General features: G+C 35.8%; 2 protein-coding genes across 2 annotated transcripts; one reads left to right on the top strand and one right to left on the bottom strand.

Moving 5' to 3' along the window:
• Positions 1 to 9614: 9614 nt before the first annotated feature.
• Positions 9615 to 16011, bottom strand: LOC145034742 (DNA topoisomerase 2-like). The gene is made up of 15 exons (XM_078983248.1): positions 15259 to 16011; positions 14531 to 14808; positions 14370 to 14436; positions 14015 to 14285; positions 13731 to 13927; positions 13445 to 13654; positions 13134 to 13361; positions 12877 to 13041; positions 12456 to 12797; positions 11877 to 12362; positions 11605 to 11791; positions 11480 to 11529; positions 10942 to 11409; positions 10414 to 10852; positions 9615 to 10326 (listed from the first exon to the last, which is right to left on the bottom strand). Exons 1-15 carry the CDS (start codon positions 15835 to 15837, stop codon positions 9749 to 9751), a joined length of 4545 nt encoding a protein of 1514 aa, XP_078839374.1. The 5' UTR covers positions 15838 to 16011; the 3' UTR covers positions 9615 to 9748.
• On the top strand, positions 15904 to 17471 carry LOC145035254 (diaminopimelate decarboxylase 1, chloroplastic-like). The gene is made up of 6 exons (XM_078983828.1): positions 15904 to 15970; positions 16304 to 16338; positions 16442 to 16525; positions 16612 to 16734; positions 16835 to 16924; positions 17121 to 17471. The coding sequence occupies exons 1-6, from the start codon at positions 15904 to 15906 to the stop codon at positions 17199 to 17201; spliced, it is 480 nt and encodes a 159-aa protein (XP_078839954.1). The 3' UTR covers positions 17202 to 17471.
• Positions 17472 to 26960: the final 9489 nt, after the last annotated feature.

Genomic DNA, 26960 nt, shown 5'->3' on the forward strand with positions numbered 1-26960 from the left:
CATTAAACTTTTATTTGTTTATCGTTGTAACAAAAATGCTTTTAACCATAAAACTGATTACTCGATTCGTTGGAAAGTTCATGAAGAGATAAAAATCTTTATGATCGAATAAATCTTTGAAACAGGTATATAAAGAATGTAAAGCAATACTCAAGAATGGATTTGAATATGTCGAATGATTAAACTTTCAATCCTCAGTAGAGCTCGATAAAGAACTTCCACTGTAGAGGATTCTTGGGTTACAAAAAGATAACTTCTATAATTACACCGTAAAACCCTAATCGATCAGTTACGTAAAAGATGCATGCAAGCATCTATAAATACACAAACCCTAGTAAACAAGATACGGATGGACAGGCCCATACCGCATAAAGGATGGGCTAAGAAGCGAGCCCAAGACGCAACACCAATAACCCAACAATTTCCCCCTTTGCATCAATTGAGGCGAGACTTCACTCCAGCTTGCTTGCCCCTGTAGCACTGGCTTTCTTGACTGTCTTGAACAGGCAGGGGATGATGGCAAGAAGGGTTTGACGGAAGTGAATGTACCAGTTTATCATATCATTGAAGTACTTTTTATCACTATCCGTGTTCTGCTTGCAACGATTGATTATACCCAGAAGATGCTCTAGACAAGTAGTGGTGTAGAGATGTTCGTCAGCCAAAGCAAAGAGGCATTTATGGCCTTCTGTTATAGTGAACATGACTGAGTTCTGTTTCGGGTCAATCTTTCCCATCTTCATTCGGTTTATATCGCTAGCAGAACCGACTGGAGTGATGATGGGCTTCTTCCTCAGGATATTAGCAATCTCTTGATCAAGCTTGGCCACCTACAAAATGTAGCAAACTAACATTCTCTTGAAATGGTCTATGACCGGACCATATTCAGCTTCATTGACAAGAAGAATGTTGTGCAGAACGATCCAATCGTGAGGGTTGAGGTTGGGAAGATCAGCCAGAGAGATAGAGTGCTCAGATTTTTCAGATCCCCTCAAGACCTTGAATCTGATATTAACAAAGTTACCTTCATGAACGGGCTTGAGTACCCGAACGTTGGTTATCTTATGTGCGCTCCAAGTTTGGTACTGAGGTTGAGCAGTCCTCAGGTAATAGTCTATAAGCTCCCTATCCACCTTCGGGTGAGGATGGGGAACTTCAGCTATATGAGCGAACGCATGGAAGATGAAGGCCTTTCGGGTCAGGGGCATGTCGAACTGGGAATCGACTGCGTTGACACGGTCTAGTGAGATGATCGGTTCTAGCCATAGAGTGCAAGGGGACTCAATGGCTTCTTTGATGAGCACCTCGAGGGTCCAAGGGGTGTGTTTTTATGCGCAACTATTGGGTGATTATTTGGAGTTTGGAATACTCTTAATCATTCGTTGCTGCTCGGATTGTATGGTCTCACATCCTAGAGCCCAAATTGAAGAGTTATGGAAGAATTGAAGATTGAAGTTCGTTTCGAGATGTGTCACTTTTGAGACTCGAACCGCGTAGTGCTTGATTTTGGAAGATTTGAAGTGGGTTATTCATTCCTAACTTTGAGGGGGAGAATGTTGGGGTGCAAAGTTCTTCATTCGTGACTTTTTAAATGTTTGACTTTTGTAAACCCACATGCATGTGGTTCTTATAAACATCAACACTTTATATATATATATATATATATATATATATATATATATATATATATATATATATGCGCTGCGGTTCGGTTTTTTTGCGGTTTTTGCAAGAGTAGAAACCGCACCGCACCGAGTATTTTCGGTTTTTGCAAAATTAAAAACCGCACCATCGGTTTTCATTTCGGTTTCGGTTTTTCGGTTTCAGTTTATGTGGTTTTTTTGGTTTGCGGTTTGGTTTTTGCTCACCCCTATAAGGAAGTATTCCCAAAGAAGAAAAAAGATTATGACAGAAGTTTCAAACTGATTTGTCACATGAATAAAAAATTTTGATGAAGCTTGAAAAACTTGGGTTTTATCATTCAAAATAAAGGTCCATGTTAACCTAGAATAGTCATCAGCAGTGGTGAGGAAGAAAGACTTCATGTAATAGAATTAGAAGATCTTGTAAGTAGGTGCAGAGTTGGTCCCGGAAAAATTAAAATGCTTTTTTTTTTTTACCCTTTTAATTTCTTCTTTACATCATTTATATTTAAATTAATACTTTTTTAAAACTTGATGGAAGAGTTCCCAAAAAATTTGATGAGAAGGGATAAATGGAGAAAAGGAGTTGGTGATGAGTTTTCCTGTAACTAAAGGTGGTGGTCGGAGAAGACAACCAAACCCAGTTGCTCAAATGGGGGGTGGCAAGAAAAGAGTGATTAGAGATAAACCGATCAAGGGATTTTGGAAGGTGAGTTAGAGATTTTGGGATACCAAATCTTTTTTTTAGCTTTTATACTAAAAATGATATTGTACTTAATTTAAAAAGCTCAAAAAAAAAAAAAAAAAGTTTGAAAGGTAAAACAACCTTTTAACCCCCTTTAACAAATTCAGTTAGGGTCCTACTAATTAGACCCCAGATTTTCTTAGAGGACCTCTCATTAATGATTTTTTAGGCATCAATTTCCGTGCATTTATAATATTAATGGCTTTTATGATTACTAAATTTTTTTTTTTTAAACTCGTATTTATCATTTAATTCCTATAAACTTTTTATTTATTATATATTTTATTCTTTTATAATCAAATAATAATACAAACATGTCAATGTTTTCTATATATTTTAATATTTATATAAACCAAAAAATTAAAATAAAAATAATATTAAATATTTAAATGAAAATTAAGTATTATTATTATATCGTATTTATTATGCTTTCATATAAAAATGATTTTAATAAATTGCACTAAAAACCAAAAATAAATTAAACTTTTTTGTTTAAAATATTTTATTTTGTATATTTGAAAAAAAATAAGTATATTTTTATTTTAATACTTATTTATAAAAATAATATTCTTTTTCTATAAACAAATCTTTTTATTAAGCCATTTTATTATGTAATAATTAGTTTTATTTAAAGTAAAATATAAAATAATCATAAGGGTCTAATATTATGTAATAATAATTAATAAAAAGATAATTATTTGGTAATGATTACCTTATTTTAAGAAAAAAGTTAAAGTAATTATTAAAAGGTCCTTTAAAATTAGTTTTATTTAAAGTAAAATATAAAATAATCATAAAGGTCTAATATTATGTAATAATAATTAATAAAAAGATAATTATTTGGTAATGATTACCTTATTTTAAGAAAAAAGTTAAAGTAATTATTAAGGGTCCTTTAAGAAAATAAAAGGGTACTGTTATTCCTACCCTGAATTTTAAAACCTACCCCTCTTATTATTATTTTTCTGGTGAGAAATTCTCAAATTATTTATTAACCGCAGCTTTATCATATATTTGACCAATAAATGGAAGTTGTTACTTCCATGAAATTGAAAATATACATGCCATCATATATTGAAAAGTGTGCACCACTTAATTCGGATATAAACCATACTTCAGACATAAACCGTCACTTAATTAAAAATAATAGTAATTAGTTAACAATATACAAAAGGGTTGTTTTTAAACAATAAACTAACGTTGGAGACCTTCACCCGCCACTAACCAACACAGTGACAATACGCCACCACTAAACATCGTCGGCAACGCTACCGCCGTCTATATCGAGAAAGAGACAGAATAAGAGGTATATCCGGCTACCGTCGGGCCGCCGACCACCAATCGACATTCAGATCGACCATCAGACTTCACCACTCTGAATATCGTGAATCACTATCGGATCTACAGGTGCACCACTCTGAATCACCCATCGGACTTCACAACCGCTTTTCGCCGCACACGACCAACATCAGCGTCGGCTGTTGCTGGTTTTCCCCCGCGATCATCGGCGAGCACCACACACTAGTTTGAGGATAAGAGAAAAGAGGGATTGGATGATAAGAGAAGAGAGGGAGTCGCGACTATCGTCCTCTACCAACAACCACTGATAAATGCCCTAAACAAGGAGGAACGAGAACGACGCAAGAAAAAACACCGATGGCTCATCTGTTTATCACTCTTTTTCTCTCCATTCAAACATGACGACTAGGGTTTATAACATAATCAATTTCATATCCTCATATTTTAACATTACAGCCTATCAATATCGATAATATTCCATTTACACCTTATAACATTAGATTTCTTTTAATTCATATGTACTTTCATATTGGGAGATTTTTAATGACAAAATTGCAAATTTGGTCCCTGTGGTATGTCCAAACTAGCATGTTTGGTCCAAAATGGGTTTGGCTTGCAAAGATGGTCCAATAGTTTCTATTTGTTGCGAGTTTAGTCCAATGGCTTAACAGCCGTTACCAAGCTCCCGTTAATTTACCCATGCCCCTCTCACTTAAGGGTATTTTAGTCCATTAATCCCTGTAACCGTTCCCGCTAAAGCTCAATAAAAGCAGTTCGTCTCCTCCTCCTCCTCAATAAAGTAGACCGTCGTTCTTTACCAAGATCAATAAAAGCCCTAGACACAAAATCAGTTCTGTTAGTTAAGCTGCGATTTGTAGAGATTATCGGTGGATGAACATAACAATGTGGCACGTAAGGTTGTTAAACACACCCTTCAACCCCAAGGTTGTTTATGGTATGTAATTTGCCCTTTTGCATCTTTTGATTTCTTGATTTTTTTTAAGTAAGTCCAACTGAGGTGTTTTTTTTCTTGTTTTGAAGATGGACACCCAACATTGTTTACCATTAAGTTGTACCATGGAGGTGAGTTCACCAAGTACCCTGATGTTCGTTACATTGATGGAACTGTAAACTATGTTGACATGGTAGACATAGATGAGTTTTCAGTTCATGAGCTCGATGCAATCATGAAGGGTTTTAGATATGGGGTTCCTCCTGTTATATACTACCATTTTCTTGTGCCTGGTGGAGACTTCCACTTTGGTCTTCGCCCTTTAGGAAATGATCAAGATGTTGCAAACTTTTCTCAATATGTCAGTGAGCACAAAGTGATGAAGGTATACACAGAGCATGGTGAAACAAGACTACTCACCTATTTCTTGAATCCTAAGCCTGTTACCAAGGTTACCCTTGTACAGTTAGATGAACCACATGAGGATGTGCAACACATTGATGAAGCTCCTGATGACCAATCAAAGGAAACACCTATGATGACTAAACCTACTGATAATTTAGTTGATGTGGTTCCCACTCAAGCAAACCAACCTGAAATCCAAGTTAATGAAATAGTTCAAGTCGTATCCTTATCACCTGGATATAATAGGAGAAGGGGTATGAGCAAAGACTTTGGTGAGGCAGCTACTGATTTTGATATTGGACTCTACCAACAAATACTACAAAGCAATGTTGATGGAGTCAATGGCACTAACATGCATGATGTCAATGAACCTCAGATGGATGAAGAAATCCAACCTCAAATGGATGAAGAAAACCAAGCTCAGATGGATGAAGAAAACCAACCTCAAATGAATGACTTTTGGGATTTTGACTATCAAACTGATGCTTTTGTCCAAGATGGAAGTGAAAACCAACCTCAGTCTAACATGGATAGTAGTGGAAAAGAAAATGTAAGTGAGGTTGAAAGTAAAGAAAGAAGTGAAACAGAGCAGGAAGATGATAGTGATGATAGTGATTATTGGGTGGATGAAGATAATGTAATTGAAGATATTGAAGTTGATATGAGGGATTTTAACATGAGCATTGATACAGAAGTAGAGTTCTTAGATAAAAGGGCTAGGAATCCTAGACAACATGAGAGTGATGAAGAAGCAGATGAGTTAGATGTCATTGACAATGATGCTTTTGATTCCATGGATGAGGATTCTGACCAGGACAGGAAGAGAAGAGCAGTTTTGAAACAACTAAGTAAGGAAAAAAGTTGTTCTTTAGGTGAGGTTCATAAGTGTCATTTTAAAATAGGTCAAAAGTATAACAGTAAGCAGGAGTTGAAAGAGAAAATCAAAATGCATGCATTGGAAACAAAAAAGAATATTGCATTTAAAAAAAATGACAAATCCAGATTGAGGGCCATATGTAATGGAGTTGTGGCATTTACTAATGATGGAGTTGGTGGACCTACCCAAGCTGAAAAAAGTAAAGGGAAAATTAAAGGGAAAAGTAAAGAAAAGGACAAACAAGGTGGTACAAGTCAGGAAAAAGCAGATTCTTCTTGTCCTTGGATGTTACATGCCTCGAGGTCTACAGATGCAAACAGCTGGTACATTAAAACATATGAAGACAAACACACTTGTATGAATACAAGGAAGGTGAGAGCTGCAACAACGAATTTTATGTCCAAACAAATCATGGATCAAGTAGAATCCAACCCTACTATCCCAATTAAAGCTCTCCAAGAACAATTACAGAAGAAGTATGGAGTGGGCTTCTCAATCCATAAAGTTTTTAGAGCTAAAGCAGATGCAAAAAAGATTGTAGTGGGTGATTACAAAAAACGGTATGAAGTTCTGAGAGACTATATCCTTGAGTTGCAGTCAACCAATCCTGATACCACAGTCAAATTAGAACTTGGAGATGTTTCAGAATCTAATTTGGTGAATTGCACTTCAAGATGTTTCAAAAGAATTTATGTTTGTCTAGGGGGGATGAAGAAGGGATTCAAAGCTTGTTTAAGAGATTTCTTGGGGCTAGATGGGGCTCATATGAAAGGCCCTTATCCAGGCCACATCTTAACTGCAGTTGGATTAGATTCCAACAATGGCATATACCCACTTGCATATGCCGTCGTAGAGATTGAAAACTGCGAATCTTGGAAGTGGTTCCTTGAATGTCTTGGTGATGACTTGGATCTACATGCTATGTCTAATTTCACTTTTGTTAGTGACAGACAAAAGGTAATGGTTGTTTATTTATTATTTTTAATGTTTATTTTGTTAATCATGTGTAATTTGTTGCCAGGGTTTGCTACAAGCAGTTAGTCAACTGTTCCCATGTGTTGAGCATAGGTTCTGTCTCAGACATATACATGAGAACATGAAGAAACAATGGAGAACTAAGGAATATAAAGATCACCTTTGGGATTGTGCCACAGCTACAACAGTGCCAGAGTTTAACCATTTCATGCACCAATTCAGTTTATATGACAAATCAGCATATGAATGGTTGAAGTCAATACCACCACAACATTGGGCAAGAAGCCATTTCACAGGTAAGCTATTATGACCCTTTTACCCTTTTACCATTTTACCCTTCACATAACATTATGACACTTTTACCCTTTTCTATACAGGGAGAGCAACCACAGACATGCTGTTAAACAACCTTTGTGAGGTGTTTAATGGCAAGCTAGTTGATGGGAGAGACAAACCAATTATTAGCTGCTTGGAGTTTATTAGGGAATATATGATGAAGATGACATGCAATGTCCTCAAGGTGCAACAAAAGTGTTTAGGCCCACTCACCCCAACAGCAACAAAGATCATGGAGAAGAATGAAGCAGCTGCTACTCAGTACATTGCAGAATGGTGTGGTGATGAAAAATACCAAGTCAAAGGCCCATGGAATGATCAACATGTTGTTGATATGCATGAAAGGGTATGCAGCTGCAGGAAATGGGAATTAACAGGTATCCCTTGCAGACATGTGATTTCTGTGTTGTATAACAAAGCAGATCATGGTGAGTGTGTACAAGAGCTCCATACTTATGTCCATAAGGTGCACTGGCTACAAACTTTGAAAACTGCATATGGGTACAAGGTGGAACCAATTAAAGGTCGGGCACTGTGCCCTAGAAGTGAGTGTCCAATGCAGATCACACCTCCCCCACACCGTAATCAACCTGGGAGACCCAAGAGGAAGAGAAGGCAATCCATGGAGGAGAAAAGTCAAAGCAAGAGTCAAAGTCAGAATCAAAGGTCAGATGTTGGTCCCAGTGAGATTCATGGTCATGGTCCACATGGTAGTGGGAAACTAACAAGAAAGTTTGTTAGTGTGACTTGTAGTAAGTGTGGAAACAAAGGGCACAACTCCAGGACATGCAAAGGTCAGGGAGGGACTTGATGGTCTATGTTGGTTTTATCTTTTGGTTTGACTGTATTGAACAACTTTGGTTTGATTCCTAGATGCAGGATGTCTTTTGTTGCAATAACTTTGTTTTCAATTAACTTATGACATGTATTTTGAAGATGGTAATAGGTATTATGTCTTTAGTATGCTTTTATGTTAACTACATATGGATGCATTATATGTTATCTTTAAAAGGTTATGTATGAACAATAGAACAAATCCATAATTGGTCAATAGATACCAAATTTTCATTAACCATTACTTTGCATTACAACAATGTTCCACATTAGCAAAAAAATACTCAAACCAGACACATATACCCCTATCCTATTACAAATGATAACCACAATCAACCTGTGGACTTACAACAAGAACAACAACACAACAACAAAAAAAATCCAACTATAGACTAGGTAATACTTCAACATAGTTGCTTGTTCTTTGATCTTCTCCATTGCTTTTTCATGCTTGCTTGCTTGTTCTTTTATATCATCCATTGCTTTTCGTAGCTTATTGATTGTCCTAAGCAGCCCTGGTATTATAACTTTGGAACGAGCACACATGGGTTCATCATACCACCCAATAAACCCACATGATGAATTCTTGAAAAAAAGAAGAAAGAAACATTAGATCATCAGGGAGTAGTCTTCAAAATAAAGTTTAACACACTTACCGGGTCAGGACATCCCCAAAATCGACGCCCTGGGTTGTTATCTGTCCACGATGTCCGAACTATTGCCCACTTTCTGCAGACGCACATCACCATTGTCGATGGAGAAGATGAAATCACAGGGGGGTGATCGATGGAGAAGATGAAATCAGAGAGGGAGTGATAGTTAGGGCTTGTTGCTGGAGACGAGAATAGAGACGTTGTAGTCTCTTTATGGACTAAATAATAATAAAATAATAAAGGGGCTAGATGAATGGACTAAAATACCCTTAAGTGAGAGGGGTATGGGTAAATTAACGGGAGCTTGGTAACGGCTGTTAAGCCATTGGACTAAACTCGCAACAAATAGAAACTATTGGACCATCTTTGCAAGCCAAACCCATTTTGGACCAAACATGCTAGTTTGGACATACCACAGGGACCAAATTTGCAATTTTGTCATTTTTAATACACGAACACAAATAAATCACATAAGTTATGATTATTATTAATATTTATGAGTTTATAGATACGATGTCATGTGATATATTTTTAACATTTATTTTTATTCATTATTATAAATTTTGAATTAAATTTTATAATACCAAATCAATATAAATTATGTTTTATTGGTAAATAAGCTAAATAAAATATAAAATACATTTTATGTATATATTTTAGAATATAAAAAGTATTTTACTAATTAGATTTAAAAATTATATATATATATATATATATATATATATATATATATATATATATATATATATATATTAATCATTATATACTAATAACTATAAGTAAAAGGTTAAAAGATCCTATGCAATCATAAACTAATAATTAAGAACAATAATTAGAGGGTAGGGATAAGCAAGAAATGGGTATGAATAAATGAAGCCAAATAAAAAGGGTCAGAGAAAGGAATCTACGAAATATATAAACTTCATAAGTACTTGCATGCATGTCCATTGTCAAACACAATGATTAACTACACAAAGCATAAATTTTCCAACCATTTCCTACAAACTAAAATCCATTACAACTACTCACTCACTCGTCATCATCGAACTCAGAATCCTCAGTTGCATCATCGTCATCTTCATCCTCTTCCTCGGAATCACTCAACACATACGTCATCTTCTTTCTGTTCTCCCTCACTGGCCGAGCTTTCGCCGCCGCCGCCACCGCCACCTCCACCACCCCACTACTCTCCGCCACCACCATCTCCTCCTCCTCATCCTCATCGTCATCATCCTTATTCATCCGCCCCAACACCGACCCACTTTTCTTGTTAAACGGCGACGGCCTCATCTTCCTCACCTTGTTCTCCGGCGACGCCTCCGCCACCACAACAGGCTTCAACACCTCCGTAATCAACTTCTGCCCACCAGCTGCTGGTTGACTTTTCTTCGCAGGTCCTCTTTTCTTCGTTGCTCCCGCTGGTGGTTTTGCCGCCAGCTTCCTCCCCCTCTTCTTCTCCTCCGACGGCGGTTTCACAATTTCAAAATCAGAATCATCGCTCAGTTCAATTTCGTCCTCATCTTCGTCTTCATCATCGGAAATAATCGTCGTCGCCTTTTTCCTCGCCGCTGCAGCTCTTTTCGCCGGTTGTTTCTTTTTCGGCACCACTACCATTTTTCAATTAAAAAAATTAATCATCACAAAATAAACACAATATGAAAATAAAAATAGAAATTAACAAATTAACAAACTACCTTCTGCTGTATCAGGAGATGATTCGATGTTATGTCTAGCCAATCGATCTTCAAGTTCAACAATGTCATCATTATCAACACCTTGCACACTATTCAAACTACTCTTCGCCATACGTTGAGCCAACGAAGGTATTTCCTCTTCTTCTTCTTCATCGATCAAAACCGATTTCCCCTTGCTCTTCGCCGGAGCTTTCTTTTGCGCCGCTGCTTTTCCCCTCCCCTTCGCCGGAGCCGGAGCAGGAGCAATACCATTACCAGTCTCAGCTGGAGAACCACCTGATGTTTCCATCGGTTCCGCCTTGGCGACAGCGGGTTTCTTCGGCGCCGGTGCCCTTCTCACCGGCTTCCTAGCATTCCGGCCACCGGGACCTTTAGCTCTTGCTTTTTCTTGCTGTTTCTTTCTTTCCGCTTCATCTTTCGCATCTCTCTTGTCTTGTTCCTAAGCACACACAAAAAAAAAAAAAAAAAAAAAAAAAATCAATTTTTAACAAAACCCAAAAATAAACAATTTTTTTCCACAAAACTTACATCGAGCTGTTTATCAAGATCATCAAGATCTTTCAACCATAAAGATCTAGAAGGAGTGTTCGTAAGTTCATCAAACTCAGCCTTCTTCTCATCTCTCTCCTTCCACAACTGTTTCATTTTCTCATAAGTCAAACTCGCAATCGCCATCGAAAGCAGATAATCATATTCCGTTCCCGGAATCGTCTTACTGACGGCAGCCGCCGCCGCTTCCACATTGATCGGCACGTCGGAAGTTTCCTCCTCTTCGGTCTCTTCACTTCCTTCAACATGGTCAACAGCCCCTGCAATTGACGCTTCGATAACAGCTTCTTTTGGTAGCGGCGTGTACTTTTTCTTTGCCAGCTCAGCATACAGGTCAGCTTTCTTTCTGTTGCTCACGACAAGTGTCCCTTCCACAACCTCTTTGATAAACCTCACTTTGTTTTCCAGCGTCAATGATATCTTCCCAAGCTCACGAAGCAACGCTGTCTGTAATTAACACACGTGTCAAAAACTTATACATTTCTACGCATACAAAGATGTAATTTCAAAAACTTGCCTTCCTTCTTTCATAATAGTCAAGACGAAGGGGAAAGAAATCTTCGACAACTGTAAGCACAAAGGGTAAAACAGTCAATAAACCAAAACAGAATAGGTATTGATTGAAAAATGTCATAATCTTACTTTGTTCTGGAGTGTCATACTTCTTTATCACGCCATTTGCATCAAACAAGTGCATGTTACTTGTGCTTAAAGTAGTAGTGAGTTTAAATTTCTTCAACAGCCCTTCTTGTCTTGCTTTGTTCATTTGATCAGCAGTCATTATTATTTGAAAATTCACTGTTGTGTCGTCATTATGAGCATTGTATTCCTAAAAATTTAAAACCAAAAAATAAAAAAAAAACATCAATATTAAGTTCAAAAGATATTGTAATTATGTATAAAGTACAATCTACCTCTATGAAAGGTTCTTTGTCTTTTCCAGCAGTTGAAGCAACCTCCAAAAACTCCTTGTATTCCTGTGTCCACCTTCTAACTGGCAACTCAGTGATTCTAAGGGTATTTTCGTCCTCATCTTCATCAACAATTCCAGTGGTTGTGTATCCTGTGTCTTTCGATGCTGTTTTCTGAATTGTTCCTCTGAACCATTTATACCATGGATCCATTGGCACCATTTCTTCCCCATTCAAAAGACGTTTCAAGTTAGCAATAATATCCCTTGGGTTATAATTTGGCACAAATGTACTCCACCCTGTCCCTATTCCTTCACTTCCATTCACCAAAACCATGGGTATAATTGGAAGATACCATGTAGGCTCAATGGATTGTCCATCTTCACTCAAGTAGTTGAGAAGAAGCTCATCTGCCTTGTTGAAAATATGACGTGTTATGGGTGTAAGCTTAGTGTAAATATACCTTCCACTTGCATGATCTTTTCCACCCTGTACACAGATTTTTAAATATGTAGATAAAGATAAAGGAACAATAATTTATATGTAGATAAAGAAAAAGGAAAAATATTTTATTTAACTTACCATCTGACGTGTACCAAATTGGCCACTTGGGTAAAGAAGGTTGATGTTATTGCTGCCAACAAAGTTTTGAGCCATGCCAATGATGGTCCCCACAAGACTTGCTTCACCATGGTGATAAGCTGAGTGTTCAGAGACATAACCACTGAATTGAGCCACTTTTACTTCTTGGAAAATGGGTTTCTTGAAAGCACAAAAAAGAATCTTTCTTTGCCCTGGTTTTAACCCATCCACCATTGATGGGATTGATCTTTGAAGATCAGCCATTGAAAACAAGATAAGCTCTTTGTTGATGAAATCACGATATGGGATATGTTTCTCATTTGAATCAAAATACGTCCCAGCCTGTGTGAAAAAGAACATAAATTACGATTAGTAAATGAATGTACACTTGCATTATAAATAAAGTAATAAAATTTCATACCTGAAGTGCTCTAAGCCATGTCTTTCTGGCTTCAATCTTTTTCTTACTGAAGGCCAACTCTATGGCATCACCATCTTCATCATTATCCCAAACAAAATCTTTCTTATGCTTATCAAGATCAGCAAAATACTCTGCTCCTTCTTTACCATTACTTGTTCCCAACCCCTAAATGTAACAAATTATTAGCCAACAGTTTGTTTTTTTCTAACTTAAGCATTATAGTATTGAAATTTGAAAAAGAATACAAAGAAACAAACCTTATAGTATTTTATTTTGAAATTTTTCACTCTGCACCCTAGACTTTCCTTCCATGCCTCATACTCAGGCATATTGTAAAAGGATATAACATTGTTACTATTCTTTTGAGTAGCCTTAACAATTGGAGTGATGAACTCCAGTACAAACTCAGGGACTTTTAGTAAAGATGGCCAGAATGAGTGCAAGAAGTTGATCAACAGTCCTTTGATATGTGATCCATCATGATCCTATAAAAAAAATTGAATCTTTTCAATAAAATGGCATTTCTTGAATTTTTAATATGTGTTGTGTAAAGATGAAGGAAAATTACCTGATCAGCCATTATCATCAAGTGACCATATCTCAAAGATTTGACATTGTCATACTCTTTACCATGTTGGAGTCCAAGAATCTTTTTAATGTTCTGAATTTCAGCATTTTCTTGCAACTGTTTGGGACTTGCTTCCCTCACATTCAGCAATTTACCTTTTAATGGAAACACACCATAGTAATCTTGTCCCACAACAGACAATCCAGACATCTGAAATAACATAAAAGAAAAGTGAGTATTGTGCAAATGAAGGTAGGAAGTTAGAATAATAAGCACAAAAACTTACTGCTAAAGCTTTGGCTGAATCTCCTTCAGTCAATATCAAAGTACAATTGTCTGAATTATTTGTAGCAGCAAAATTAGCCTCTTCAAGTTTAGGAATGTTGAGTTTTCCCCTCTTGTTTCCATCAGTTTTCTTAAGATCATTATGCTGTTTAAACTGAACCCATGAGAGAACTTTTTTCACAATATCAGATTTCGCCACTGCAAAAACAAATCAAAAAGTTAGAACTTGCTTTATTGAATCCATTAAATCCTGAAATGAAAACTGGGTGTGTTTAATTTGCATACCTTTCTTTAAAAACTCTGGTGTGAGTTCACATGTGGAGCCAAAACTGCTTTGTTTGATTGTTAATGTTTCTTTTGTTTGTGAATCAAATGCAGGATTGTCAATAAGAGCATTGACAAATACCCATAAGTAATTCTTTACATTGTGGGCCTTGAGGGTTGCATGTTTGTTCTGTTTCTTGACAACAGCCACAAGATGATTGGCTATCTGATTGGTTATGTAATCAACATGTGTCCCTCCCTTTATTGTAGCTATATTGTTCACAAAACTCACCTGTTTAATACAAAAAATCAAGAGTTTAGTGTTAAATACATAAGCTGAAGTTGAATGCTTAATACAAAAGACAAGAAAAAGCACCTGTTCAAAATGCCCATCAGCCATACTAACACAAATCTCCCATCTTTCATTAACTTTCTCGTAAATCCTATAAATTAAAATGACTATTAGTATCTATCCATAAGCTACCAATTAAATTAAAAAGAAATAATTGATAATTGTGATTGATTTTAATCAAGTACCTTAGGGGTTCTTGAGATGATTGTAGATAAAGTTTGACATAGTCTTCAAATGTTTTAGGAGGAACACGCTTTCCATCAAGTTCAACTTTCACACTCTTTCCTAGGCATCCTGCTAAATCAACTACACGCTTCTTCATCAAAGCAACAACATCTGCTTCAAGGCATTCCATGCCAAATTTTGTTAAATCAGGCTTAAATGAAACCATTGTCCAGTTTTCACCACTCTTGCACTTTGTTATGGTTGGCTCAGATTTCTTCCCCATGTTGTTTGAGAACACCTAAACCAGAGACAAATGGAACAGATTTAGCATATAAAATTACTCTAATGAAACAACGATATAAAAGCTTGAATAACCCTAAACAGGAACTCTTATCATAAGAAAAAATCAATTCGATTTTGGTATCTCTTTGAATTTTGTGTCTGATGTTTTATGCATTGGAAGCCCTAGCTTGGGAAACAACAAAGTGTTGATGTACAGTAGATCTATGTCTAACCGATCATGAAAATTTCAGTAAAAGCCTAAATCGTTAGTTTTATGCATTAGAAGCCCTAGTTCAGGAAACAACAAGGAAATGATGATGTATGACAGATCTGCACCTAACCGATCGTAACAATTTCATTAAAAGCCCAAACCTTTTAAGACTATAAAAACCCTAAATCTCATGAAAGCTCGCAATCAGATCTGTAGTAGATATAGATCTGGTATCATGTATAGTTGAGATGATACCTGTTTATAACGTCTGTTACGCTTCCCATCTGCAGTCTCGAGTGTAAACTCGGTAGAGAAGATGTTAGCAAGCTTCGCACCATAACCATTTCTCCCACCAGTAGTCTTCTTGATGGAATCGTCGTAATTACTACTCGTCAGTAGATGACCAAAAATCATTTCAGGCACATAAACACCTTCCTCTTGATGAATCTCAACCGGAATTCCATCACCGTTATTATACACGCTAATCAAATTCTTCTCGACATCGATCGTGACCTTAACAGAGTCCATCTTAGGATCTCGCTGCTTGTTATCCGCAGCATTCACGAGAATTTCGTCGAAGATCTTGTAGAGACCAGGGACGTACGAGATAGATCTTTTAACCATCTGATCATCCTCCCATACCCAAAGCGTCTGTTCATGTTTTTCGATAGATCCAATGTAAGTATCGGGCCGGAGAAGGATGTGCTCGAGTTGAGTCTTCTTCTGATAAGTTTCTTCAATGGTTCTCCCGGCTTTGGTGGCGGCAGGTTTGGTAGGCGGTGGGATGTTGTCTGTGGTGCTCGATTGCAGTGGTTGGCGTTTTTCTGTCACCATTGGTTGTTCGTGCGTAGAGAGAGACACAGAGATGGTGTCTGCAGAGAGAAAGAAGATGCCCGAAATATGAGATGTAGAGGTGGGGAAAGGGGTTTAACGGTGTTGGGTGCAGGTGGTGGTGGTGGATTCAATTGTAAAGGAATCCAGGAGTGTTTAGGATTTTGAATTTTGAATTTTGAATTTTGAAAGCGTGAGCGGAAAAGTGAAGTTAAACTATTTGAATTCTTGGGAAAAGGGATAATGGAATTGTCGGTAATATTGTTTCTTACGCTCAGTAAAATATGTTGTGCATTATCCTAGTATTTTGCATTTTTTACAAAATAATCTATTTTCGTAAACTTGGGGCTGTTTGTTTACCTCTTACTTGAAAAATTAAGAGGCTACCTTTTAAAAATTCAGATATACCATGTTTGGTAGCATCTTATAAAAAACCTCTTAATTGAAAAATTACCTCTTAAAAATTCAGATATCTACCCGTATCTGAAAAAGAAAGAAAGACCTGTATGCCCCTTGATAAAGCACGCCTCCTCTTGTTCTCATACGTACATATCCTATTTTTCTTGAAGCCATAACCACTTCATTATCCTCCCCCCTCTCCACGCAGATCGTCGCCTCCTTCTTCCCCTCGTACTCCGACCGCCGCCGCCGCCGCCTCCTTCTTCCCCTCGCACTCCGACCGCCTCCGCCTGTTCCATTAAAAAAAAATATATATATATTAAGTGCTTAACGTTTTTTAGAATATTGATTTTAGTTTTAAATTTAATATAAATGTAGCACATAGAATTGGTTTCACCTCCATCACCTGATTCTGCGGTTTCAACCTTTGATGTGGTGGGCCCCGTTTGCGAGTCAGCTGATTTCTTGGGGAAGGACAGGGACCTTCCTTCTCCTGCCAGTGTACATTCTACCTCCGTTGTTCTTTATTAATATAATTTTTTTTTTAGCATTTTGATTTTCTGTATAATAATGATTAATGATGAGAATTTGATGTTTACAGGGTTCTGGGCTTGTAGTTCATGATGCAGGTGCATACTGCATGAGCATGGCATCAACTTACAACCTCAAGATGCGTCCACCTGAGTATTGGGTATGTTTTTTCATCTTTGACTTTTCAAGTCAAACACCATATTTTAATTTGTAATTGTTTATTTTTCACCTAGAGTTTGCATCTATTTGTTTGATGGAAGGAAGGGATAAAGATGAGAATTTTGGATTTGAACAATGCACAATTTGACTATTGAAAGTCAACATGAATTGATTTTTTGTGAATGTTGTTAATGAAGGTTGATGAAGATGGATCTGTGGCGAAAATTAGGCATGGGGAGACATTTGAAGATCATATGAGATACTTTGAGGGACTCTAGATCTTAATCTAACTTTGATGGAAGGCCTTCATCTTTTACTCTGTTTTTGTATCTCGGATTCATGAATTTTAAGGTTTCAAGTTCTGGTAATGTCGAATTCCTTTTTTTTTTTTTTTTTTTTTTGCGATGTTTTGAAGTTGTAGTGTAATTCACTTGTGGGTTTTTAAGTTGGAGTCTGAATTCACATGTTATCGTATTATCAACATGGTATTTGATGTGAATTTTAAGTATAAGTTTATATTTATAAGTATAATTAATTTTTAGATTTTATATGATCCTTAAAATGTTTTTTGTTGTAGACTTAGGTGTTGTTTGTTTTTTTTTTTGTGACAAAATGTCTGCAGTCTGTGGACCACATCAGTAGATCTCTGCAATAGAAGAGGTGGACCAAACGTCTGCAGTTTGGAAAAAGAAGACCGTTTGTTTTTTAACATCTGCGGACTAATAAACTGAAATCTAAATAAAATGTTTTTATTTTTATAATTATGGTGTTTATATTTATTTTTATATGGTGTTTATATTTTATGTTTAATTTGGATTTTATATGGTGTTTATATTTATTTTTATAATTATTTAAGAAGTTGATTTGGCTATTTATTTATAAAACAGAACATTGAATTCAACAAAAATTAATACATAAGGGTAAAATGGTCATTTTATAGTTTAGCACAAAAATTAAGAAGTTCCAACCAAACAGCATGTTAAAAATTCAGATCTTAATAATTCAGATAATAATTCAGATTCTAACAAACAGCCCCTTAGGTATAAATGATATTTTGTGCTACTACTTAATTTATGTCATTAAACTTTTATTTGTTTATCGTTGTAACAAATGCTTTTGACCATAAAACAGATTACTCCATCGTTGGAAACTTCATAAATTAAAAATAGTTGTTTTGTATATATTAATGGATGCTATTTTGTTATGTAATTCATGAGTGTTAATTAAAAATACAATGGTCTATCATGAGATATTAAAATTTGATAGGCCAAATAAAGATAAACCGGGAAGTTATCGTGAAAGCCAAAGACAAAAGCAGTATCAGACAGAACTCTAAACATGTTACCGTTCATAAGTCATATGTATTTTAATTGTGTATATATATATATATATATATATATATATATATATATATATATATATATATATATATATATATATATATAGGCTTAGGTTGTTTTGTTTTTACTGAGTATTGTGTGACAAAATGCACAAATCTGGACCAATGGATGAAATTAATCAATGAACATGATTTGAGGGTGTATGATATTACATTGGGGTAACATGTAGCATATAATCACACAATTTTAAGCAAAAGGGTATTTTAGACAATTAACTACATTTATAAAAGGAAATTTTCGGATTTTTAGGGATGATTAATTTTCCTAATTTAAAAAAAATCTGAATTTTTTAATTAATTCAATTTCAAATGTTTACCGATTTTATTCTGTCAGAATATTATTTGTTAGAATGATGCTCTTTCAGAATTTTATTCTAATTGAATATTATTTTGTTAGAATGATGCTCTTTCAGAATTTTATTCTAATATAATATTATTGAAGAAAAACAAAATTTTTGGATCGAATGTTGAAAAATAACAACATTCTAATATATTCTTATACATCCAAACTTAAATACAAATTCATACATATTCTTATAGACTAAAATCTTTATACATTTTAATATAATTATACATATTCTAAAAGAATATCAAGGTCTTCAACGCCTTCTTCCAGTCATTCCTATCACAAATACAACAAAAACTAATAATTGTTAAAAAAAACATGTTACTTACAATTAACTATCACTTAATATATTCTGATAGAATACATAGAATATGATATAATGCTCAATTATCCATTCGCATCTTGGTCTCAATTATTTTCGCATATGAGATCAAAATAAATTGAGTTCGCATCTGGGTTTCAAAACTAATTTCGCATTTGGATTAATTGGATTAAGAATGCGAATGTGATTAAGGTTGAAATTCAGTTCGCATTTGGTTGATTGGGGTTAAAAATGCGAAGTCACATGTGAAGAGTGAATATGCGAAGTGAATATGCGAAGTTCGGAAAGACAACATATTAATGCAAAGTTTTTTCATTTTTTTTATAGAGTAAATTACTGAAATCGTCCTTGTGGTTTGGTCAAAATTGTACGTTTGGTCCCTAACTTTTTTTTTGCACTCGGATTGTCCCTGTGGTTTGATTTTGTTGCGTTTTTCGTCCCTATTGTTTGGTAAAAATTGCATGTTTGGTCCCTAACTTTATGTATGTAAGGGACGAAAAATGCAACAAAATCAAACCACGGGGATGGAAAAACGCAACAAAATCAAACCATAGGGACGATCCGAGTGCAAAAAAAAAGTTAGGGACCAAACGTGCAATTTTGAGCAAACCACAGGGACGATTTCAGTAATTTACTCTTTTTTATATGAAAGTTTAATTGTCTTATATTTTTTGGAAGCCATCTAAACTACGTGTATGTATTATGAATTGCATCATAATTAGTTTCATCTTATTTATAACTGGTTCTTGTTTGAAAAAAATAACTAAAAAACCGGGACCGAAACCGGCGGTCTGGTTCCCGATTATTACGATATTGCAATACTGGTTCCGGTTCCGTTTCGGTTCCAAAGATTATCTCTAGCCAATCTTATAAGCTACTTGACATATAAAAAAGAAACAAATGGCAACACATGCTTCGTGAACCAATAAAGTTGTACACAACTAAAAGGAAACAATACAGCCCCTAATGGGTCATTCATACAAATTATGATCCACATATATCAACTAAAATTCACTTATATTCAACCGCATAACATATAGCACACAATCGCCAGTCATATATCATTTCTAATGCATATTGCATATCAATTCAATTGCACAACATAAAACAATTCGACCACATAAGTTACATATAACAAAATCATATCGCCTATATTGCATATATCATGTATCATTCAAGAACTTATTGTAAATCTTTTCAACCTCTTGTGTGTGCGTGTGTGTGTGTGTATATATATATATATATATATATATATATATATATATATATATATCATTTCAACCGATTATTACATATATCTTCTATTATAACGATTATTTTATGTTGGTTCATTTCAAAATTTTATTATATAAAATTTCAATTCAACTTATTGTTGTATATAATTACCATTCAACCAGTTATCTAATTTAGGGTTTCATAGTATTACCTAACATAATGTTTATCTTGTTCACTGCTCTTGTACTCTTGTGCTCTACCAATAAATTTCTCTTTGTGGCTCATAACTTCCACCCAAAACTTCCATTTTTGATACTCCGACTTGCAAGTATAATGACTTGCGATGTCGTTCAACATCGATACCAACGATGCCAATTTTACTGATACACCTCATCATTCCACGTAATGATTGATAACGTCTATTTTATGCATATATTTATGACGTTTTCTTATTATTTTGTACTATGTTTTTATGTTATTTATAACTAAAAGATACTTAATATGCTTTGAAATATTCAATTATAGTTAAAGTGGGAACTAGAATGCAAAAGGAAGAGAATGGAGCTGAAAATATGCAAAAAGGATATTGCTGGCAGATTGACCCCTCTTCAGTGTTTCGGGTATATCTGATGAGTCATAAGTCCAATTGATGAGATTCAATATGTTCTAAAAACTAGACAAAATTTCCTACGAATTATGTGATAGATCCTTTTTGCTAATTCGACATTTATCATATCCAAAATCGGCCTTGAAGATGAAGCATCAAAGTTGGACAGAAATTCCCTCCAAGTTACTTATTCCCCAAGCACCACTTACCTTATTTTTATTTGCTTAATCCCAAAGCCATCATTAGTTTTCTTATTCCAATCCAACTCTAATATTTCATATTAATTCCATCTCCATTCAACTATAAATACCCCATATCATTCCACCATTTTTATCATCTATGATATTCCACTTCGACTTGTGTAACAAGAAAACTTTATAGCTGCCGTTTTGAGGGTCTGGAAGGCGGCCAGAGGGCCGTTAAGCTGATATGGAGCAAAGATCTAAGGGATTGGAGAGCAGATTCATGTCATTAATCATGTGGTTTGTTATCGTGACCATGTTTAACATTCCATTGTGATTCCATTATGTGTTTACGAGAAAAAATACGAGAAATGGTTTTCGGACCATCCTCACGATGTGAGACATAAGGTGTCACGATGTGAAACCTGTTCCAGCCCAAACCTGTGATCTTTTCGGGTTTCCTTTGTATTTCCCTTCTAAGTCAATTTTTAGGGTTCATTATCATCCTCTAACACCCTTTTTCCTAAAAAAAAAATACCTAACCCTAATTCCCTTGGTGATTATTGGACTTTGGGAGAATTTATTGGCTTGAAGAAGAAGAGAAGAAGGTGTTCTGTTGGTGGAGCTTGCAAAAAAACATCATCATTATCATCATCATAATCATCATCTCATGGCCTTTGTAAGTGTCAAAGGATCAAAATTTATTGATTAAAGTGGTTAGATCTAAGTTGTTGACCCATGTATTTCATGCTTAAGCAATTTTGAATGGAAGAAAAACATAAAGTTGGAAACTTTATGTGACATCCCCAAAATCTCGGCCAGAAAAGACCGATTTCATTTATGCTTTTTAAACATTTTCAGAGTAAATCTTTTTAGTTTTAAAAGAGATGCGGAATTTGTTCCCAAAAACAAAACATGATAAAATAGATATTTATCAAAACATTTCATAAAGAAATATGAATTCATTTCATAATCAAAAGTCGGGATGTCATGTTCCGATACAGATCATAAAGCATAAACGATAGCATTACAAGTCATTCAACAAATATATACATATACAGACTTGCAAACAAAACAACTTGATAATTCGCCCATCTTAAGCTCTTGCGCCACTTCCTGTAAAACAAATCAACTGAGTGGGTCAGGCTTGGGAGCCTGGTGAGCATGTAGGGTTTTCAACCCACAATAAATAATTATATTTGATTCAACAATCAACAATAAACCCGATTACCCATTCCCGTTATCCTCACTTTACGTTCCTAAAAATAACGTCTATTATAAGGAACCTATTTCAGGATTTTTCATCGGGACGGACATCACTGCAGAGGGGCTTCCTCAACAATAAGTGTCCTAAAGGCAACCATGTTGGGGATAGAGTACACAGGTGAACACGTCGTTCACAACACCTACAGGTAATGAGCCTGCTAGTGTTCCACAGGACAGTCTAGAATAGTCCGTGATCGTCATCCATACTCTGCTGAATGACTAGAATAACACCAATAACACTGAGGCCTCTCATCTGTTTATTACACACCAATTATCTACCCATGTTCTACCCAACATATTAGTAGATAAAAATATACATTTTTATACATAGTTTAAAAACCTGTATAACATGTTTTAATCAATACATATTCCACATAACAGATGAGGCATACACACATAACACGTATTTCATAGAGAATACATCAGATCTATAAGATAGAAGAGAGTGAATATGCACTCACACGTATAACAACCAAATATATACACCTAACACGTATTTTATATGAAATACTTCATAATATTGCGTTGGAATGAAAATAACTACACACTCACTTGATCAGAAGATGATCGGGCAGCACTACGGCTTGCAGAAGAGGTGTTTCTCCGTAGATCTGGAAGATCTTCACAAAATCGGGCTCTTCGCGGGCAGCGTTTCAGCTCGGGAATAATGCTCTTCGGGATCCTCGAGGCTTCGGATCTTGCTTCGGGGCTCGGGAATATTACCGGGGCTTCGGGGTACAAACGGCACGCAAAACGAGGCAAAACTTAGAGAGGGAAGAGTTCGAACAAGAGAAAATGGCTGAATTCGAGTTCTATTTATAGGCTGAGGGTCTGGGATTACGCGAGGCGTAATCTCAAGTTACGCGGGGCGTACTCGGGTTACGCGGGGCGTACTTTTACGTCACTGCGTGCGTCGACTGGTGGCATTCGAGTATCGGTCAGGCAAGTTGCATCCGACTGAGTACGCGGGGCGTAATTGACTTGTCGAACTTCTAAATTGCGTAACTTTCGCATACGAGCTCCGTTTTCGACGTTCTTTATATCCACGCGAAGGTCAGACCATACTCTACAACTTTCATTTAGACTCCGTCGGCTAATTTTGACTTTTATTTTTATTATTTATTTTTAGAAGGCCGGGACAGAAAAAAACTTCGTTATAAATTCATAACTTCTTCGTCTGACGTCCGTTCTCGCCTAACTTTTCATCGTTTCACTACTAACAATGAGATCTTCGATTCTCTTTTAGATTGTTTCGGCTAAAAACCGCTCGATCTCAAATCGAGTATTCGGGTTGCATACTGCCACGTCGAAACTTCAGAAAATCATAACTTCCTCATACGAAGTCAGATTTGGGCGTTCCTTTTATGCACGCTCTCGGTTTAACGAAATCTACGACTTTCATTTAGATCGCTAAGGCTAAATATCGATCTATCTTAAATTCATATTTTACGTCACTCGGCGTCGTGCCGGTTCTGTCTCGAAACTTCGACAGGTCATAACTTCTTCGTTATAACTCGGATTTTGGCATTCCTTATATCTCCGGAATCCTTGTTTCAACCACTACAACTTTATGCAAAGATGTCGGGCTTATCTCGCACTTGAATTTTGACGCTTATTTTATTCTTAATTCATTAAATTATAAAAGTTAAGAAAATACACACATAAATCACATAATTCAAATAATTCACAAATAATACATTCTTATTATTTCAAGTTGAGTTACAAGGTTAACCTAGACTATTACATTGCTAAAAATGGCAAGCCCAGAAACACGGGCGTTACACTTTATGCATTCTAAGGGTCCCTTCAATATGATAATGTTCAGATCTAGAAGTTGGTTGGTTATTGGATCTATGCATGTGCGTGTTGATTTACTGTTTTCATTTTTTTGACCTATAATGGATAGAGGACATGCATAACGCATGCATGCCCATAAATTAATCATTTTTATGGACATATGGAGTCCCCTTTTGCTTCTGGAAGAGTTAGGGTGAAAGACTTAATGGATTAAGGACTTAAATCTTTGGATTTATGCTTCAGACTGTAGTCACGACGTAACACAAGGTGTGTCATGATGTGACCATGAAAGAACCCATATCTGTTGAAGTATTTGGGGGCTCATGACGTGACATACGGATGTTGTGTCACACCCTCGAACCGTCAAACGAACGGCGGAAACGTTCGGAGGTGGATGACGTCATATGTAGTATCACAACAATTGCATCATAGTAACCAGAGTAAACACAACCATTACAATACAATAAGAATAATTACATTTGTTGTCTGGTACAAGTTTGTATACATCAAAAGTAGCAAAAGATAAAGACGAGACTCCAAAACACTCCATCTTCTCCAAAAGTCGGCTAGTGTACCTGTCTACAGTTGTCTTGAGAATACAAGCGGTTTTGAAAACATATCACCATAAAGCTGGTGAGTTCATAAGCATGTTTTGTTTTGAAAACTAGTCACTAAATTTGTATAAAGGTTTGATTTCACTTATATGTAAAGCATGTTTCGCTTTGAAAACTAGTCACTGAATTTGTATAAATGTTTGATTGCTTATCCAAAAAATCCAATATATTCTATCATGTTTGTTTGTAACTGTATGTAAAGTATGATCTGTTTGAAAACCCTGGTTACCATCAATATGTAAAGTAGTTTTATTACTTAAAATAAAACCAAACGTTGTATTCCTGGATTACCCTCCAGTATAGTATGTAGGTAGTCTTATTAATTAAAATAAAACTGATGAGAATTGTTATCGAGAATTTTGAACAGAAAAGATAGATTTGAATGATTTAAGATGAAGAACACAGAGAGTAAATATTAATCAGATCTTATATTGATAAAGACTGATTACAATGTTAAGCAGAAGTAAGTTCAAGCATCCTACTTCAACTTCTAGCAAGTCCCTATTTATAGGGAACAATCAAAAAGTATACTAAGTCTATACATTTTAACTTCGCACAAAAGATGACTTAGTAAAATAACACAAAATGCGAAACTATACAAAACACTCTTCGACTTTTACAATATACATCAACATTCTCCCCCTTTGTAAACAGTCGATACAATTCAACTCTTAAGCTTTTGAATTGCAGAGAAAATTGCCTTTCGCACCTCTCCATACCAGGAGATCACCTTCTTCAAATCTTTCTTGTCTCCTTCGTTATTTTTCTTGCAATTGTTCATACGTACAATGAAGTGCGTATATTGCGAAGAATTATATCTTTCAATCTCTGAGACCTTGAACAAAAATTTCTTCGGATTGCCTTTTGTGTCTCTGCCTGAAAACACCATACCAAATGGTTTTAGGCAGATTTCTCCAACAGCATACTTTGACAAAGCAGATTGTGTCAAAGTTTCCTCCCATGGAACTTTCACTTCCCTTCCCACAACATGTGCTAATTCATCATCAGTAAGGGCTAGACAATCGAAGTAATTGTCTATGAAAATCTTCACATGTGCGAAGCCAGCTTTGAACACATCTGTATCAGAGCCTTTGAGATTGTTTTCTTCCATATGCTTCAAGATCAGTGCTACTTGAATTAAGTCATTGCAGTTCATCAAAGGAAAGTCAGCAACTGTGAAGTCATATTGTTTGTTATCAGCTCTGATAACAAAGTATCTGAAATTCTGTAACATCTCTTCAAACATAATATCTTTCTTTATCGACACAACCTTCTTGATCTTCATTAATGACCAAACTTCATCAGGATTCTTCCCCAAGACAGCATGAAATCTGATTTTCATTTGAGTATAATCATCTGGATTATCAAATTTCTCACTAATCTTGTATTGTGCATTGATGAATAGCATTTCATTAATTGGGAAGTCCAACTGGCAATGATCTGAGTTCGCAATATCATAACTTCTCTTAGGCTTCTTCTCGAACTCATACATCTCCCTACACACAACTTTTGACTCTATGGTTTCGTAAGAGTAAAGTTTTGCAGGATCTCCTTTGTTCATGGAGGGAGGATCACTTGCCCTTTGCCTGATAATGCTCTGAACTTGCCTCATCTTCTCTATCTCAGCCTCAGCCTCTGCTTTCAACTCTTCTTTTGATTTTTCATATAAAATTCCTTTTCCTCTTCCTACAACATCATGTTGGGGTTTTGAGCTTGAACCACCTTCATTTCTTCCAATAACAATACCTTTGGTAATTGTTCTTGTAGTGATTGTTGTTGCAGAAATCGGTTTTGAAGGAATTGGAAGAGTAGCAACAAGTTGAGTCGATATCACTTTTCCCACAGTTTTCGCATCCTCTTCTTTGCTTCGTCCTTCTTCTCCCCCTTGCACCCCTGTGGAAACAGGCGGAGCACTCTTTGGAAGTAAAGAAGTGAAATTTGTGAGTGGAGTAAGAGCTTTATAAATAGCTTGTTCTAAAGTATTAATCTTTAGAGACAAGAATTCAGGAGTAAGAATTTGAGAGGATGAAGAATGCGAAAGAGCTGTTATTAGATCAGTGACCAACTGGTTGAGCTGATCAAACTTCATCATTATTTCTGCTTTGTGATCGGCAAGAACAGGAATCTCATGTAGCTTTTGAAGCTGAGAAGAAATATCCACAATTTGCTGTTGAACTGTGTCTTGTTTGTTGTGGACATCGTGAAGATCCTTCGCAAGTTCAGACTTCAACTCCTGAATTTTGAAGTTGACGTCCTCACGAACCTTTTTAACATCTTGTACAAAAAGAA

The sequence above is a fragment of the Lactuca saligna genome, chromosome 3 (genome assembly GCF_052625555.1).
Source record: "Lactuca saligna cultivar CGN05327 chromosome 3, ASM5262555v1, whole genome shotgun sequence".
Taxonomy (NCBI): domain Eukaryota; kingdom Viridiplantae; phylum Streptophyta; class Magnoliopsida; order Asterales; family Asteraceae; genus Lactuca; species Lactuca saligna.

Coding starts and splice junctions, on each gene's coding strand:
- LOC145034742 (XM_078983248.1), bottom strand. CDS start 15,837: ATGGTGACAGAAAAACGCCAACCACTGCAATCGAGCACCACAGACAAC. Junction 14,437..14,530: donor TCATCTCAAGAACCCCTAAG/GTACTTGATTAA, acceptor TTTAATTTATAG/GATTTACGAGAAAGTTAATG. Junction 11,792..11,876: donor ACAAAGAACCTTTCATAGAG/GTAGATTGTACT, acceptor TTAAATTTTTAG/GAATACAATGCTCATAATGA.
- LOC145035254 (XM_078983828.1), top strand. CDS start 15,904: ATGAGATGTAGAGGTGGGGAAAGGGGTTTAACGGTGTTGGGTGCAGGT. Junction 15,971..16,303: donor TGGTGGTGGTGGATTCAATT/GTAAAGGAATCC, acceptor TTAAAAATTCAG/ATATCTACCCGTATCTGAAA. Junction 16,526..16,611: donor CACTCCGACCGCCTCCGCCT/GTTCCATTAAAA, acceptor ATATAAATGTAG/CACATAGAATTGGTTTCACC.